Source organism: Nyctereutes procyonoides, unplaced genomic scaffold (genome assembly GCF_905146905.1).
Source record: "Nyctereutes procyonoides isolate TBG_1078 unplaced genomic scaffold, NYPRO_anot_genome, whole genome shotgun sequence".
In the NCBI taxonomy this organism is placed as follows: domain Eukaryota; kingdom Metazoa; phylum Chordata; class Mammalia; order Carnivora; family Canidae; genus Nyctereutes; species Nyctereutes procyonoides.
In genome coordinates, this window is record NW_026575140.1 from 34,495,317 (window position 1) to 34,514,942 (window position 19,626).

General features: G+C 36.0%; 1 protein-coding gene across 9 annotated transcripts in view; it reads right to left on the minus strand.

Annotated features, from left to right (window-relative positions):
- IFT25 (intraflagellar transport 25) overlaps positions 1-19,626 on the minus strand; it is a 31,818-nt gene that overhangs the window by 6,332 nt on the left and 5,860 nt on the right. For 7 of the 9 annotated variants that reach the window (XM_055304884.1, XM_055304891.1, XM_055304882.1 and 4 more), the window contains exons 3-5: positions 16,319-16,389; positions 15,357-15,469; positions 555-661 (exon numbers count right to left, since the gene is read on the minus strand). In XM_055304884.1, coding sequence (XP_055160859.1) covers positions 555-661; positions 15,357-15,454 — 205 coding nt within the window. In that variant the 5' untranslated portion in view covers positions 15,455-15,469; positions 16,319-16,389. Of the gene's footprint in view, positions 1-554; positions 662-15,356; positions 15,470-16,318; positions 16,390-17,791; positions 17,890-19,626 lie in introns of all 9 variants that reach the window. The other 2 variants (XM_055304889.1, XM_055304890.1) reach the window with 2 other exon arrangements.

A 19,626-nucleotide genomic window follows, 5' to 3' on the forward strand; every position in this document is an offset into this window, starting at 1 on the left:
GTCTTCTCATTTGAACCATCTGGGATGTATTCTTTCCTGCCATGATTTTGTCTGAAATACTTTATCCCTAAATAAACACAAGACAGGATTAGAATGATGTTCCAATGGGAGAGTGTCCTCCTAAATCCCTCAGAAAATGCCATTATTAATAGAAGAATCAAAATTATCCAATGCAAATAACCAAGGTTATCAGATTTTCGAGAAGAATTTGACAGAGAACCCCAAGCCAAATGAATCTGGAATAAAGATGTTGAAGAACCTAGTGTTCTGGCAAGCTGGCTTCTTATGTTCATAATAGGGATCTTTGCCAAAGATTTTCACATAGTAAATTGCATGGAAATTATTATGCGCTTTGGAAGGGTTTCAAATTTGCAATTTTAGAGAAGCTAACTGTGCTCAAGGCAGTTAACCCGTACTCCCCACTCTCCCATTCCAGCCATAAAACTGGATTCCATGCTGCAAAGGAAAGTTAGAGTTTTGCCAAAGTTTACATATGTGCCCTCTGCCTATGGGAAAAATAAAAGATGATGAATATTAATGTATGATTTGCTTACCAAAGTAACTTTGAATTATAAGCCTTTCAATCCTTACATGTTTGTGAAAACAAATAATGAACTCTTGGGGAAACATTCCTGTTGTGGTCCAAAATGTTTCTGGATTCCTATTGTTAATTTTAAAGAAAAAGAAAAAAGAAGAGCCAAATGAAAATGTTTAATCACAAAATTCTAGTGAATAAGTATTTTAAATAAATGACCCTGGATTCTTGAAATCCCTTTCTATCTCTTCCTTCTGCCTCTAATATCTCCCCAACTTTAATAATTCTTCTTTACTACTAGCAGATACATTTTTAAAAAACACAGAAACAGAATTGATGTCACTCTTGTCTAAAAGCCTTCAGTGGCCTCTTATTTAAGCCTATAAATCTGACTGTGTAGTATGGCATTTTATGACCCTATATGATCTCGTTGCATTATTAAAGTGCATGGTCTCCCGTCATGGTATCCTCTCCTGTTATTGTAGTCACATTGGGCCAATTAAGATTCTGCAAACACGTCATATAGGCTTATGTTTCTGTGCCTTACTTAGATCATGAGGTTCTCTTGACCCAAAAGCCTTTCCTCCCTTACAAGTTTATTTGCTCTTTGGTCCCATCTCTCAACCTCAACAAATAAGAATCACTTCCTCAGACCGCCTTTGCACTCAGCATCCATTTTTACATTGGTACTTATCTCTTGTGCTTTTATGGCTCCTGCTAGATGCTGAGTTCTGAGTCCAACCACTTTCTATTATCTTTATACCCCAGCAAACTATCACAATGGCTGACCTAGATGCGCAAAAGATGTGTGTTGAAAAAAACAAACATGCATTCAAATTTATGTCATAAATCTTATATATATAATATATATAGTACTGCCCACTGAAATAACCATTTCTATTTTAACTATATAAGCTCCTTCTTTTTTGAAGGAAAAATTTAACTACACTGAAATTTATCTTAAATATACAATTCAGTGAGTTTTGATAAATGTATATACCTATGTAACCAATAGGCTAGGGCAACCAATACTCCAATCAAGATATATAGCATTTCCATTGCTCCAGAAACTTTCCTTCCAGACAATTCTTACCGCCCTTGGCAACTACTGCTCTGATTTCTATAACCATAGACTATGCCACAATTTGGTTATTCATTCTTCTGTTTGATATTTTGTTGGATATTTGGATTGCTTCCAGCTTTTTAGTATTATGAATAAGTTGTTACAAACATTCTTGTACAAGTGTTTTGGGGACAAATTTCATTTCTCTTGGGTAATTATTAGAACTGCTGGGTCATAGGGCAGAGGTATGTTTAACTTTATAAGAAGCTGCCAGATTTCCAAAGTGGTTGTAGTATTTTACATTCCTACCAGCAATGCAAGAGAGTTCTAGTTGTTCCATACCCTTGTCAACACTTGCTATTGTCAGTCTTTTTAATTTTACCCATTCTAGTGGATATAAAATGGTGTCCTACAATATTAATTTGTATTTCCCTGATAACAAATGTTGCTAAGCACTTTTTTCGTATAATCTTATATATATGAAACACGTATATATCAGAAACTTCACTGACAACACGATATATATTTCATATGTTATATGTATTATATACTGTGTTCTTACAATAAAGTAAGCTAAAGAAAATGTTAAAATCTAAAGGAAGAGAAAATACATTTATACCTCTCTCTATATATTTACTTAAAAAAAATTCCTTGCAGTTAAAACCCATGTTGTTCAAGGGTCAACTGTACTTTACTATATATTTTTATAGGATTCATTTATGAGATATATATGTATTGTGAATATTTTCTCCCAGTCTGTAGTTTGCCTTTCCATTTTCTTACTTGTGTCTTTCAATAAGCAGAAGTTTTATTTTTGGTGAAATCCAGTTTTATTACTTGTTTCTTTTATGTTCAGTGATTTTTAAGAAGATTTTATTTATTTGAGAGAGGGAGGGAGAGAGCATGAGAAGGAGACAGGCAGAGGGAGAAGCAGACTGGCCACTGACCAGGGAGCCTGATGCAGGGCTGGATCCTGGGACCTTGAGATGGTGACCTGAGCTGAAGGCAGAGGCTCAATCAATGGAGCCACCCAGCTGCCCCGTTTAGTGATTTTTATCTCTTAGAAATCTTTGCCTATCTCATTATCACAAAGGTATTTTCTGATGTTTTCTTCTTGAAGCTTAGTAATTTTAGCTCTGAGTGGAGATCTATGCTCCATCTTGCATTAACTTTTGCGTTTGATGAGAGATAGGGGTAGAGGTTTGTTTTTATGAGTATGTTTATTCAGGTGTTTCAGCACCATTTATTAAAAGACTTTCCTCTTCTAATTGAACTACCTTGGTGTCTTTGCCTAAAATTAATGGACTACATATGGGTCGATCTGTCCCCTTCATTTTATTCCATTGACCTGTTTCTGTATCCTTTAGACTTCTGTTGAAAATTAATGGAGCTTGTATATGTGGGTCTATTTCTGGGTTTTCTATTCTGTTCCATTGGTATATATGTCTATCTTTACAAAGATACCACACTATTTTGATTACTGTTATTTTAAGTCTTGAAATCAAGTGACATAAATGCTCAAACTTTCTGTTTTTCAAATTATGCTGATTAGACTAGGACTTTGCATTTCCATATACATTTCAGAATCAAGTGTTTTATGTAAAAGTTGATTGAGATTTTGATCAACACTGTACTGAATCAATAGGTTATTTTAGGGAGAAATTGCCACCTTAACAATATTGAGTTTTCCAATCATGAATGTAGTATATCTTTTCATCTACTTAGTTAATTTTTCTCAGCAACATTTTATGGTTTTCAGTGTAAAAAGTCTTGCATAGCTTGTTTAAATTTATTCTTAATTCCTTTATGTTTTGATTACTATTAGAAATGGAATTTTTTAAACTTCAATTTCAAACTGTTTCCTGCTATTATATAGTAATAAAATTGATTTTTGCATATTGACCTTGCTAAACTTAAAGCTCTAGTAGGCTTTAAAAAAAAAATAGATTCTGGGACACCTGGGTGGCTCAGCAGTTTAGCACCTGCCTTTGGCCCAGGGCATGATACTGGAGTCCCGGGATCGAGTCTCACATCGGGCTCCCTGCTTCTTACTCTGCCTGTGTCTTGGCTTCTCTCTTTCTCTCTCTCTCTGTGTCTCTCATGAATAAATAAATAAAAATATTAAAAAAATAGATTCCTTAGTTTTTTGTATATTCCTATAAAATATATTTTTTTAAAGATTTTATTTATTTATTCATGAGAGACACAGAGAGAGAGAGAGGCAGAAGCAGGCTCCATGCAGGGAGCCCAATGTGGGGACTCGATCCCAGCAGGATCACACCCTGGGCCAAAGGCAGGCGCCAAACCATTGAGCCACCCAAGCGTCCCCCTATGAAATATTAATACAATCTATAAACAGACAATTTTACTCTAATTTTTATCCTTTTATGTCTTTTTTTTTGGGGGGGGGCTTTATTGCATGGGCTAACACCTCCAGAACAATGCTGAATATGAACAGTGAAAGCAAAAATTCTTGCTCTCCATCTAATCTCAGGGGGAAAGCATTTATTATTTCACCACTAAGCTGAACCTGTTTAGTGGATGCCTTTATCAGATTGAGGAAGTTCCTTTCTCTTCTTTGTTTCCTAAGAATTGTTATCATGAATGAACGCTGAATTTTGTCAAATGCTTTTTTTTCATTTATTGGGATGATCATGATTTTTCTCCCTTGTTCTGGCAATGTGGTGAACTACACTGAACCTTGTATTCCTATGATAATGTGGTAAATATGCCAACCTTGCATTCCCAGGATTAATTCTATTTGCCAGATTCTATTTATAAGGATTTTTGTGTCTATGTTCATAAAAGATATTGGTCTTTAATTTCTGTTTTTATCCTTTTCTTTCCTTTCCTTGTAATGTCTTTTGTCAGGTTTTGATATCAGGCATGTTGTTCTTATAAAAAACAATTCGAGAAATATTTCCTGCTCTATTTTTGAAAGATCTATATTATTTTTTCTTCTAAATATTTGATAGAATTTATGCAACAGATACATGACTATTCCAATTTTCTATTTCATCTCTTGTCATTTTTATAGGTTGAGTTTTTTAAAGCAATCTGTCCATTTAAATTGTCAAACTTATTAGCCTAAATTTGTTCTTTTTTAATTAAAAATATTTTAAAATTGAGGCATAGTTGACATATAACATATTAGTTTCAGGTATACAATATAATGAATTGATATCCTAAATATGTCCTTGATAGTGACTTACTAATCTTTTAGAAACTGTAGTGATACTGTTTCTTTCATTGCTGGTACTGGTAATTTATATTTTCTCTATTCTTTCTGGGTCAATCTTCCTAGACGTTTATAACTTTTAATAATCTTTTTAGATAATCTATTTTGGCTTTGCTAATCTTTTTCTAATTGTCTATTTTATTGATTTCTGCTCTTACCTTTATTTTCTTTTACTTTTTTGGGTAAAATTTGCTCTTCTTTATCTAGTTTCCTATGTTGGAAATTTAATTATTGGTTTTTAAAAATTCTTTTAAAGATAAAGTATTTATGCTATAAAAAATTTCCTTGGAAGCATCACTTTGGCTGCATCCACAAATGTGGATATATTGTATTTTCATTATCATTTGGTTAGAAATATCTTCTAACATCCCTTGTGATTTCTTCTTTGACCCATGGGGTTATTTAGAAGTAGTACCATGTTTAATTTCTGAGTTTCAGGAATATTTTTCCAGATTTTTTTTTTTAAATTTACTTATAGCTTAATTACATAGGGGTCAGAGAACAAATTCTTTTTTTCTCCAGCTTTATTGCAATATAATCAGCATACGACATTGTGTAAGTTTAAGGTGAACAACATGATGATTTGATAGACTTACATGTTGGGAAACCATGTAGAGTTAGTTAACATATCCATCATCTCAAATGTACCATTTTTAAAAATATACATTCCCTAAGTTTCAATCTTTTGAAATTTATTGAGACTTTATGGTCCAGCACATTTCAGTGAATATTTAATGTATACTTCTTCCATGTGCCATTGTTGGTTATAACGTTGTGTAAATGTCAATTCAGTCAAGGTGACTGACAGCGTTGTATAGATTATCCTATCTTTACCATGTCTTTACTAACTGTATCTTTAGATTTTGTCTGACTGCTTCATCATTACTGAAATAAGGGTGTTAAAATCTCCAACTATGATTGTAGATTTGTTTATTTCTCACTTTCATCTGTCAGTTTTTGCTTTATGTGTTTTGAAGACTATCAGGGTCAGTATACTTTAGGATTATTACCTCTTTCTAAAGAAAGGATGCTCAAAAATTATAAAATGTCCCCTTTATCTCTGGTAATTCTCCTTATCTTACATTCTACTTTGTCTGATATGAATAAGCCACAGCCACTTCTCTGTTTAGTGTTTATAGGATGCATCTTTTTCATCCTTTTATTTTCAACCTATTTGTGACTTCATATTTAAAGTACACTTCTTACAGACAGCATATACCTGTGCTTTGTATTTTGACCCAGTCTGACAATTTGTCAATTTCTATCATCTAATTGAAGTGTTTAGCCTACTGGCATTTAATATAATTATAGATATGGCTAGGTTTAAGCCTACCATCTTGCTATTTATTTTCTATTTGTCCCTCCCAACTATTTTTTTCTTGTTCTATTTCTCTTTTCCTATCTACTTTTGACTAAATAAAAAAATAAAACATAATTAAAAAAACTAAAATTCCATTTAATTTTCTTTTTGTGTGTGTGTCTATTCTCAAGGTCATAAGAACCTCATGATAGTTAATTTACATTGAACTCCACTTTTGTGCCATTATTTTCATATATTTTATAGTTATGTATAACGTTTATTACATATATATGTAATAAATCCCACAGTACAATGTGTTTCATTACCATTAAGTGGTCAGTTGACTTTTTAAAAAATTAAAAGAAAAAGGATATTTTTTTACAGTTACCATTTCCAATATACTTAATTTCTTGCTGTAGATTTGAATTTCCATCTAGTATTATTAACACTTCAATGTGCAGAACTTCCTTTAACATTTTCTGTGATGTAGGTCTACTTGTGGTGAATAAAATGTCTCTATTTCACCCTCATATTTGAAGTACATATTAGTTAGATACAGAATTCTGAGTTGACAGGGTTTTTTTTGTTGTTTCTCTTTTCAGCATTTAAGATATTGTTCCATTGTCACCTGTATTCCACTGTTTGTGATACAAAGTCAGCTGTCACTGGTACTACTGTTCCCCTGTAGTTAATGTGGTTTTTTGTTTTGTTTTTTCTGCAGCTATTTAAAATTTTTTTCTTTATTTTTCAGCAGATTACAGTATGATCTATTTATATGTAGCCTGCTTGGGGTTTGCTGAATTTCTTGGATTTTAAGTTGACATTTTTTAATAAGATTGGAGAACATTAAGCCAAAAAGTAGAAACATCCTGAATATCCATCAGCTAATGAATGGATAAATAAAATATGCTATACCCATACAATGGAACATTAGTTGGCAATAAAAAGGAATGAAGCACTGATATTTGCTATAATATGAGTGAATGCTAAAAACATGTAAAGTGAAAGGAGCTAGTCACAGAAGACCATATGTATGATTCCATGTATAAGAACTCTCTGAATAGGCAAATCTAAAGAAATATAAAGTGTATTAGTGAGTGCCTCGGGCTGGTGGGGATAGGGGAAATATAAGGGGCAATGTTTTTTTTTGGGGTAATGAAATGCCCTAAAATTGATTTTGGAGATGGCTGCATAACTCTGAACATGCTAGAACCCAATAAATTGTACATTTTAAATGGGTGAATTGCATTCTATGTGAACTATGTGTCAATAAAGCTGTTACCAAAAACAAAACAAAACAAAACAAGTCCAACTCACAATTCTGGATATTTTATATGATGCTTACTATTTCACAATTTATTTTTTATTTATATGGTTTTAAGTTTTATTTATTTAAATAACTTATAATTGCCCTCTGTTTCTCACATAATTTTAATAAAAATGACCAATATAACAACACCAAATAGCATGTAGAAATGTACTGGTTTTAAAAATGACATAGGGATGGCCTGGGTGGCTCAGTGGGTTAAGCCTCTGACTCTTGATTTTGGGTCAGGTGATGATCTCAGGGTGGTGAGACCAAGCCCTATGTCAGACACTGCACTCAGTGTGGAGCCTGCCTGAGATTCTTTCTCTTCCACTGCCTCTGTTCCTCCCCCTGCTCTTTCTCTCTCTCTCTCAAAATAAATATATAAAATCTTTTTAAAAATGACTTATATGATTATATAGTCAATCTCTGACACAAAAAGGGCAAGAATATACAATGGGAAAAAGAGTCTCTTCAACACATGGTGTTGGGAAAACTGGTAGGCTAAACATAAAAGAATGAAACTGAAACTTGCTTACACCATACCCAAAAATAGACTCAAAATGCATTAAAGACCTGAATGTGAGACATGAAACCATAAAATTCCTAGAAGAAAACATAGGCAGTAATACCTTGACATGTGTGGTAGAAACATTTTTCTAGATATATCCCCTTTGGCAATGGAAACAAAAACCAATTTAAACTATTGGGACTAAACCAAAATAAAAAGCTTTTACACAGTGAAGGAAGCCATCAACAAAATAAAAAGACAACCCACCAAAAGAAAGAAGATATCCGCAAATGATATATATCCAATAAGAGGTTAATATCCAAAATATTGAAAGAATTTATACAACTCAACAGCGAAAAAACCCAAACAATCCAATTAAAAATGGGCAGAAGACATAAGCAAACACTTCACCAAAGAAGACATACAGATGGCCTAACAGACATATGAAAAGATGCTCAATATCACTAACTATCAGGGAAATATAAATCAAATCACAAAGAGATATCACCTCACATCTGTCAGGATGGCTAAAATCAATACAAGAAACGAAGTGTTGGCAAGGATGTGGAGAAAATGGAATGCTCGTGCACTGTTGGTGGAAATGCAAACTGGCACAGCCACTGTGGAAAACCATATGGAGGTTACTCAAAAGACTAAAAATAGAATCACCATATGATCCACTAATTCCACCACTAGGTATTTACCCAAAGAAAAAGAAAACACAAATTTGAAAAGATATGTGCACCCCCACATTTACTGCAGCATTATTTACAATAGGCAAGATATGGAAGCAACCCCAATGTCCATCCATAGATGAATGGAAAAAGAAGATGTGATATATGTACAATGGAATAATAGCCATAGAAAAGACTGAAACCTTGCCATTTGCAACACATGGGTGGAGCTAGAGAGTATAAAGCTAAGTGAAATAAATCAGTCAAGAAAAGACAAATACCTTATGATTTCACTCATATGTGGAATTTAAGAAACCAAGTAAGAAAAAAAAAAAACAGACTCATATAGAAAACAAACTGGTATTTGCTAGAGGAGAGGTGGGTGGGGGGATGGGTGAAATAGATGAAGGGGATTAGAGTATACTTGTGATGAGCACTGAATAACGTACAGAATTGTTGACTCATTGTATTTCACACCCAAAACTAATATAACACTATGTTAAATTATACTGTAATTTAGAAAATAAATTTTTAAATGACATATAACCGAATTCTCATATGTATAATGAAGTTATTAAAATGGTAGTTTTAAAGAATTATTTATTTTAGAGAAAGAGAGTGCGTGACTGTGAGAGCATGGGGGTGGGGGAAAGGGCAGAGGGAGAGTCTCAAGCAGATTCTGTGCTGAGCATCTAACCCAATGTGGGGCTTGAGCTCATGACCCTGGGATCACAACCTGAGCCCAAACCAAGAATTGAATGCTTAACCCACTGTACCACCTAGGCAAACCAGTAGTTTTCTTTTAAAGCTTTATAGCTAAAAACTATTTAACATCTATTACCTCATGCGATTTTTTTTCACTACTTCTATGTAGTCAGGAAAGGTGGGTGTTATCCCCATTTTTCAGATCAGAAAAGTGAGGCTCAAAGAGTAACACATATGCCTTTAGTCCAAGGTAACATATATAGTTCACTTAACCAAGAATTTTAACTATAAATCTAGTATCCTACTAATTCTCTCTTCTACTTTTTCTTTTAACTTATTTTTTTTCCTAGTATAGAACTTCCTTTCTCTTTTTTCATTGACATATTAAATACCAGAGAGCAAAAGTAGAGTCAAAGGTAAGTAGAAATATAATTACTTTCTTTAACTCTTCTTTCATTTTTTTAAAGATTTTATTTATTTATTCATGAGAAACAGAGAGAGAGAGAGAGAGAGAGAGAGAGAGAGAGACAGGCAGAGAGAGAAGCAGGCTCCATGCTGCGAGCCCAACGTGGGACTCAATCCCGGGTCTCCAGGACCAGGTCCTGGGCTGAACCGCTGAGCCACCCGGGCTTACCCTTTAACTCTTATTTCTGAGGAAATTGAGAATTGGGAGAAAACTATCTACTGGGGGAAATTTTATGGCACTGTTTTCTCCAAATGATTATATGGTTATTTCCATTTGGACAAACCAACTTATGAGCAAAAAATAATTTTTAATATTTACTATAAAAGTCTAATTGTTATTTGTCAGAAATGCATATACATTAAAAGTCTCTGATATGTTCTGTTCAATTATCAGGTCAGTATATACTTTTATTCCATATAGCTTCTATATAGTTTTCTATACTAAGGGTTAGTCTCTAAATGTTATGTCCTTAATCGTTCAGTAATATGGGCTAATCTTTGGAAAGATCTCTGTTTCTTTTTTTTAATTTTTTTTTATATATAAATTAATTTTTATTGGTGTTCAATTTACCAACATACAGAATAACACCCAGTGCTCATCCCGTCAAGTGTACCCCTCAGTGCCCGTCACCCATTCACCCCCACCCCCCACCCTCCTCCCCCTCCACCACCCCTAGTTTATTTCCCAGAGTTAGAAGTCTTTATGTTCTGTCTCCCTTTCTGATATTTCTCACACATTTCTTCTCCCTTCCCTTATATTCCCTTTCACTATTATTCATATTCCCCAAATGAATGAGAACATACACTGTTTGTCCTTCTCCGGTTACTGTGGCCAAGTTCAAAAAGGGTGTTGCCTGAGTTCTTCTCTGGGATTTTGATGGAATCTTGTCTCACATTTAGATCTTTCATCTATTTTGAGTTTATCTTTGTGTATGGTGCAAGAGAGTGGTCCAGTTTCATTCTTCTGCATGTAGATGTCCAATTTTCCCAGCACCATTTATTGAAGAGACTGTCTTTCTTCCAGTGGATCGTCTTTCCTCCTTTATCGTATATTAGTTGACCATAAAGTTCAGGGTCCACTTCTGGGTTCTCTGTTCTGTTCCATTGATCTATATGTCTGTTTTTGTGCCAGTACCACACTGTCTTGATGACCACAGCTTTGTAGTACAACCTGAGATCTGGCATTGTGATGCCCCCAGATATGGTTTTCTTTTTTTAAAATTCCCCTGGCTGTTTGGGGTCTTTTCTGATTCCACACAAATCTTAAAATAATTTGTTCTAAGTCTCTGAAGAAAGTCCATGGTATTTTGATAGGGATTGCATTATACGTGTAAATTGCCCTGGGTAACATTGACATTTTCACAATACTAATTCTGCCAATCCATGAGCATGGAATATTTTTCCATCTCTTTGTGTCTTCCTCAATTTCTTTCAGAAGTGTTCTGTAGTTTTTAGGGTATATTTTGAGAACCATTTGAATGGTAAATGGTTCTCCAACCTTTTATTTTCAGGTTGTAAGTGTCCTTCTGTCTAAAATGAGTCTCTTGTAGACAGCAAATAGATGGGTCCTGTTTTTTTATCCAGTCTGAAACTCTGCACCTTTTGATGGGGTCATTAAGCCCATTCAGGTTCAGAGTTACTTGAACTTCTTCTTAAAGGGGAGTTTTAAGAGTCCCCCTTAAAATTTCTTGCAGAGCTGGTTTGGAGGTCACATATTCTTTCAGTTCCTGCCTGTCTTGGAAGCTCTTTATCTCTCCTTCCATTTTGAATGAGAGCCTTGCTGGATAAAGTATTCTTGGTTGCATGTTCTTCTCATTTAGGACCCTGAATATATCCTGCCAGCCCTTTCTGGCCTGCCACGTCTCTGTGGAGAGGTCTGCTGTTACCCTAATATTCCTCCCCATGAAAGTCAGGGACTTCTTGTCTCTTGCTGCTTTAAGGATCTTCTCTTTATCTTTGGAATTTGCAAGCTTCACTATTAAATGTCGAGGTGTTGAACGGTTTTTATTGGTTTTAGGGGGGGATCTCTCTATTTCCTGGATCTGAATGTCTGTTTCCCTTCCCAGATTGGGAAAGTTTTCAGCTAGGATTTGTTCAAATACATATTCTGGCCCTCTGTCCCTTTCGGCGCCCTCGGGAACCCCAATTAAACGTAGGTTTTTCTTCCTTAGAGTGTCATTTATTTGCCTTAATCTGTCTTCATGGTTCTTTAATTGTTTATCTCTTTTTTCCTCAGTTTCCCTCTTTGCCATTAACTTGTCTTCTATGTCACTCACTCGTTCTTCCACCTCGTTAACCCTCCCTCGTCGTTAGGACTTCTAGTTTGGATTGCATCTCATTCAATTGATTTTTAATTTCTGCCTGATTGGATCTAAATTCTGCAGTCATGAAGTCTCGTGAGGCCTTAATGCTTTTTTCTAGAGCCACCAGTAGCTGTAGAATAGTGCTTCTGAATTGGCTTTCTGACATTGAAGTGTAATCCAGATTTTGTACCTCTGTGGGAGAGAGGGCTGTTTCTGATTCTTTCTTTTGAGGTGAGGTTTTCCTTCTAGTCATTTTGCTCAGTGCAGAGTGGCCAAAAACAAGTTGTATTGGAACACGGGGGAGTATCACTGGTCCGTCCAGCTGGTCTTCTGGGGGAGGGGCCTGCTGTGCTGATTCTCAGGTGTTAGCACTGGGGGGAGCTGCTCTGCCCCTGCCTGCTGCAGGGCTCAGCGGGGGTTGTTTACCCCGTGGGACCCAGGGAGGATCAGCCGCAGTTGCTATGGCAACTCTGGAAGCCTGGATTCAGCCTCCGCAGGAACTACGGGGCTCGGGGCTCTCGGCTCTCCGTCCGCTGGGCCTGGAGGCTCCGGGGCGGGGCCACTGATCTGCTCAGCTCCGGGCAGGAGCGTCCTTGCTGTCCTGGGCCCTCCCGGCCTCTGCCAGTCCCGGGGGAGGCCGGATCCTGGGCTGTGTCCCGGCGCCCTGTGCTCCGGGGCCTGCGCTGGTGGATTCGCGCTCCCGCCCTGCAGCTCCCTCCCTGGAGCCGCTCCCGAGCCCCTCCGAGCTGCTCCGGTCGGTCCCTCCGTGCGCGCTGCAGCCCTTAGGGAGCTCGGAGCACTCCCCTGCGCTCGCAGGTGTCTGTGAGTGTCCCCGGGAGCCCAAGGGCATCCCCGCCCTCCTGGGTCCTGCTCCCAACTCCCTGCGAGCCCCTTTCCGCCCGTCAGGGAAGGTTGGTGCAGCTCCTGCTCCTCCGGGACGGGGCTCTCCTGTCCTGGGGACACGCGCCCCGGCCTCAGCCCGGCTCCTCGCGGGGCCCCTCCCCCTCGGAGGCCTTTTGTTTCTTTATTTCTTTTTCCCCGTTTCCTACCTTGATAGAAACGCGGACTCTTCTCCCTGTAGCATTCCAGCTGGTCTCTCTTTACATCTCAGGCCGAATTCGTAAATTTTCAGGATGGTTTGAAGGTTATCTAGGTAATTTGGTGGGGACAGGTGATTTGGGGACCCTGCTCTTCCGCCATCTTGCCCCTTTCTTTTTTTTAATTTTTAAAAAAGATTTATTTGAGAGAGAGAGAGAGAGAGAATGAGTGAGGGAAGGACAAAGGGACAAGCTATCTACTGAGCATGGAGCCCAATGTGGGGCTTGATTCCAGGACCTTGAGGTCATGACCTGAGCAGAACTCAGATGCTTACCCAACTGAGCCATCCTGGTGGCCCAGAAAGATGTCTATTTCTGAAAACAACTTAAGGTACATCTCTAGTTACCTGTGCACCCTCACAGCAGTTCCCACATTAATTTCTCTACTCCAAGGCAGAGTGGGATAAATAGCTATTACCTGAATTTCAGGAAATAAAAAACTAAGAAGGATTAAGAGGCACAGGTGAAAAACAGATGCTAAGTTTTGTTTTCAAACCTAAAGTCTGAGTTATCATAGTATAGTACAAAAAACCCCAAACTGGGAGTTAGAAGACATGAGTGTTAATCTTGATTCCACCACTTGGTTATCTGTGTAATTTTGAACAAGTCATCTTTACCTACAATTATCCTTTTCCTCATCTTTACAATAAGGTTGAAAATACATTTTTAAAATATTTTACCTTATTTCCCAAGCTTACAGTGAGGGTCAAATGACATAACATCTATGAAACTACAAAGCCCTGTGCAAATATAAAATATGTGCATATATATGTGTGTGTGTTCTCGGCTACTTTCCAATATTAATTGAGTTTGATTAATATTTGATGGTCTAATTCAATAAGCTACTCAAAAACTATTTTAAGACATTCTAGAGTCAGGGATGCCTGAGTGGCAGAGTGGTTGAGTCTCTGCCTTTGGCTCAGATCATGATCCCGGGGTTCTCCAACAGAGTCATATAGCCAGTTCCCTACAGGGAGCCTGCTTTTCCCTTTGCCTGTATCTCTGCCTCTCTGTGTGTCTCTCATGCATAAATAGATAAAATCCTTAAAAAAAAAAAAAAAAGGACATTCTGGAGTCAAAGCTGAATAAGTCATAGTCTCTAACTTTTAGGAATTCATAGTTAAGAGAGGACACAAATATTAAAAATAAAGAATTATACAAAAAAGGGACAAAAAAAATAATAGATGCATATACTAAATTCTTTGAGTCCAACAAAAAGGTAAACTAATCCTACATGAGGCCAAAGGACAGATGTCAGAGAAGAGATAACAAGTAGGCTTAAAGGGAGCGGTTGAGTTGCTAGAATTTTATCCAGATACATGGAATTCACAATAGAACACAAAAATACCACAAGATCTGTGTTATAACTGGCTCTGCCCTTAGTTAAAACTAGTACTTGACCTCTTTGGACCTCTCTTACTGCAATTCTAAAATGAAAGGTTTAGATAAAATACAATCCTAAGTCCTTCCAGCTCTAAAATTATATGATTCTATGAGTCAAACTCTGGTCATTGTACAGATGCCAAGAAAGAGAACTCAAGAGAGTAATAAAATAGTCACAACTATTAAAAATGTTTTTCCATTAACCACTTTTTCTTGGAATTTAAAAGCCTAAGAATGATATTTATCTCTACCTAGAATAAGCTCTAACACAGCAAGGAGAGGAAATTGGAATGGTATCAAGAAACTGAGAACCAAACAGTACAGGTGGAGAGCAGGAGGTTAAACCTTCAGTTCAACAAAGATGTTGCTTAGACCACTAAGGAAATAGGCAATACATGAGAAGTTATAATGTTTTTATTCCTATTTACTAAAAAAAACTTAGAATAAAATCATAACCAGATATTAAAATGTACTCTTCCATAAAATGAGGTAGTTGTTGTTTGAAGTTTTGTCTTGTTAAACTACTTCTTAAAAAACTATTTACATAAGAGGTCACTTTTAAAATTATAAAGAAAAGGATCAAAAACCTAAGTATACTCAACTGAATTTGTTTCACAAATGGTACCTAAGGTGGATATTGTCAAGTAATGTACTTCATCAAACATTTATTAAACTATGTTTAAAAGTTCTAGTTGTTGTAAAGCATAATCCCAGTACTCAGGAGGTTCACTGACCTAATATCAAGACTTTAAGGAAGAAAAAATAGTAACTCTTACCCATCAATCATATTTTCAGGTGGGTGTTTTTCATCACTTGATGTAGCTAAAATCACTTCAGCCCCCTCAGAGCTCAAACACAGATCATTTTTTCTCATCTTCAAGTGTTTAATCTGCAAGTAAAACAATAATAACAAAAGCAAATTCTTGACTCTCTGAACTTCATCGGAGTAAAGGGAGAAAGAAAGCCTGTTGCCTAGCACACAGCTTAACCACCAAGCTATTCAACAAGTGGGAGGGACTCTAACATGTTTATTTATGAAAGTAAACTTCTAACCTCTCCCAGGAATAATCTGTAAAATAGCGATTATTTCCACCACTTTACTTCACAAAAGACAACACTGACTACTCTGACAACATTTTTCTGATTCTAAAATTGAAAGTCCTCAATAACGATACAGAAATAGTTAACAGGCTAAGGTAACATGAATTAATGTGTAAAATTTTCAAACTATTTATATCATTATATTTCTGACATTAAAAAATAATCTGGAGCAAAAGAATAGATGTTTTCATGACTGTTGTGTTTTTTGTTTTTTGTTTTTCTTTTTTCTTTTTTTTAAGTAAGCTCCACACCCAGCACAGAGCCCAGCACAGGGCTAGAACCCACAACTGTGGGTTCAAGAGTCAGACTTTCAACCAACTGAGACACCCAGGCACCCCACATGACTGTTTATCCATACATTTATCAACTGAAGTAGCAAATAATACTAGTTACATGTTAAAAGATATCTTACCATCATTACTTTTTGGAGCAGAATGTAAAATAAGAGAGAAGAAAAACTTTTGCTTATTATTAAATTCTAAATCAGTCACTTGGGTCATGGATTGAAAGACATTTCTATCGTATGGTAATATTTTCGGTTTAATAAAAATATATGTAAAAACATTGTTGAACTCTAACATGGACCCCGGTAGATTAGACAAAGAAGACTAGATAAGATTCTATCAGTCACACTCACCCTTCTCCTTGATCTGGTGGTAACAGGGCACAAACCAATATATAGATGCAAAGGGACTATGAAAGCTGTATCTATAAAGAATGATAAGACAAAGAGTGTTTGGAAAAAGGAGGAAGGCTTCCAATACACTTCATACCCTGGCCTCTGGCTAACTTTAAAAAAAAAATGAGACTATTTCAAATAAATAATCAACATAGTACAGAGAATGTCACATATTAAACAACTATATACCCACTGCCTAGATTTAATAAATGTTAACATTTTTACCCATCACCTTTCTGGCTCAAAGATAAGAGCTATTCTGGAGTTGATGAATATCCCTCCTTACTATGTATTTATACTTTTATCATATACATATCCATAAACAATATGTACTGCCCTTTTAAAACTTAGACGCTTCCTCAGTATATATATCCTTGCTTTTTTAATTTAATATAATAATTTTCAAGTTTTATCATGTTGATACATGTAAATCTACTTTGTTCATCTTAACTGCTGTCAGGTATTTCTCCATTTCTCTAATGATGAATATTTAGGTAAGTTTCCAATTTTTTGCTATTACAAGCAAATTTGAAATGTACATCTTTGTGTATAGAGAAATGTGCATCTTAGTATTTAGAGGAGAAAGTGTTTATGATAAAAGTCTCTGTCTTTACAGAAGTAAAATTGCAGAAACTTAGAATCAGCATATCTTCAAGTCAATAATTGATCAATTTGATCTTGAAATTTTAACAATTTACACTACCATCAGCAGTGTATAAGTGTTTCTGCTTCCTTTTATTCTCACCAACTTGGTATTATTAGATATTTTGACTTTAGCTCATCTCATTGATGTGAAATGGTATCTAAATAGGGTTATAATTTGTATTTCCATGATTATTAGTGAAACTGAATACTGTTTCATATGATTATGGGCCATTCAGTCCTCTTTTTCTGTTATTTGTTTTTCCTCATCCTTTGCTCATTTTGCTATTGGGGTGCTTTTTAAAAACTTTGTTGTTGGGAACCCTGGGTGGCGCAGCAGTTTAGCACCTGCCTTTGGCCCAGGGCGCGATCCTGGAGACCCGGGATCGAATCCCACATCGGGCTCCCGGTGCATGGAGCCTGCTTCTCCCTCTGCCTGTGTCTCTGCCTCTCTCTCTCTCTGTGTGACTATCATAAATAAATAAAAAAATTAAAAAAAAAAACTTTGTTGTCCTTTTCCTTTTGATTTATAGGAATTTTTCAAATAAAACATTCTGGATACAAATCCTTTGTTATATGTGTCACAGATATCTCCTAGTCTGTAGCTTGAGTTTCCTTTTTCTTTTTTTTTTTTTTTTGTTTCCCCACCCTCACACACTTTTTAAAATTACTGAACTATAAAACATACATAAAGAAGAGAACACAAATCAGAAGTATATAGAGCAATACAGTTTCACAAAGTTACCACACCCAGGTAACTATTCCCAGGGTAAAGAAATGGAATATTACCAGCACTTGAGAAGTCCTCCGCATGCCCCTTCCCAGTCACTTCCGTTCCCTCCTTCCCAAGATAAGCATGGTCCTTATTTCTAACAGATTAATTTTGCCTGAAATTTATATACATAGAATCATGCAGTTTGCATTCTTTTGTATCTGGCTTCTTTCACTCATCATTATGTTTTTGAGATTTAGCCTTATTGCTGTGTCATAAAGTGCAACTAAGTAAAGCTGCAACCTTGCCCCAACCCAGCTCAACCCCTAATAAGATCAGAGAAACCATGCCCTAAGTGGAGCTTCATAGGAAACGGGTGTATGAACTGAAAAGCAAAGAAAGATTTCTGTGATCTTGGGTACTTAGCTCCCAAAGCCCTGATGGAGGAAACTGATCTCACTTCCAAATATCTGAAATCAAATGTAAACTGAAAGTATTTAAATAAAATTATAACTCCGTTTAATCCCTAGGTAGACTAAAGTGATCTGCCCCTTATCCTGGCTGCAGGGCAAAGAAACTGGTGTGTCCTCTCTGGGAAAAAGCATTATTTACTTCAGTGTCTATTTTACATCCAATATACAAAATCACTTTAGCAGATCTATAGATGATCCAAGTACTGGAATTAGCAAAGATAGCTACTTTAAATCTGTAGGGATTTATTGATCATATTATCAACCTGTAGAAAATATAGGCTTGTAGGGAGCTTGCTTCTCCCTCTGCCTATGTCTCTGACTCTGTCTCTCATGAATAAATAAATAAAATATCTTAAAAAAAAAAAAAGAAATGGCGGAAGATAGTTTTATTTTTTTTATTTTTTTATTTTTTTTCAGAAGATAGTTTTTTTTTAATTAATTAATTAATTAATTTATTTATTTATGATAGTCACACAGGGAGAGAGAGAGAGAGAGAGAGGCAGAGACACAGGCAGAGGGAGAAGCAGGCTCCATGCACTGGGAGCCTGACGTGGGATTCGATCCCGGGTTTCCAGGATCGCACCCTGGGCCAAAGGCAGGCGCCAAACCGCTGCGCCACCCAGGGACCCCCTCGGAAGATAGTTTTAAACACAAGTGCACTGATTATTCTATTAAATGTTAACAAACTAAACACTACATTATCAGACTGAATTTAAATAAACCCAACAGATACTCTTTTCAGGAAACACTGTAAATATAAGGATAGACTGAAAGTAAAAGGATAAAATAAGTCTTACTTAACATTTGATAAAGCAAATTCCTCTACTTAATTTTCATAATTTTATGTTTTGTATCTTAATTATTAGAAAGATTTTTAAATTACAAAAAAATGGGGCACCTGGGTGGCTCAGTCGGTTAAGCATCTGCCTTCAGCTCAGGTCATGATTTCAGGCTCCCTGCTCAGTGGAGAGTCTGCTTCTCCCCCTTTCTCTGCCCATCTCCTTACTCATGTTCTATCTCTCTCAAATAAAATCTTTGGGGAAAAAAATGAACTAGAGGAAAAAAATTTCTTGAGATGTTGATTGTAATTTTGTTCCATATACAGATTAATTGGGAGAGAATATCGTGTTTATGATAATGAGTCTTCAAATACATGAACCTGGCATATCTCTTCATTTAAGACTTTTTTAAAAGATTTTATTTATTTATTCATGAAAAAGAGGGAGGAAGGCAGAGATAGAACCTGAGCCAAAGGCAGATACTTAACCAACTAAGCCACCCAGGCAACCTTATTTAAGACTTCTTTTAAGCTTTGAAATGATTCTCTAGTTTTCCCCAAACATATCTTCACCTCTTTTGTTAGAGTTATTATTAGATGTCTTATGGTTTCTATTGCTATTATAAATGGGACATTTTAAAAAATAACATTATTTTTAAAA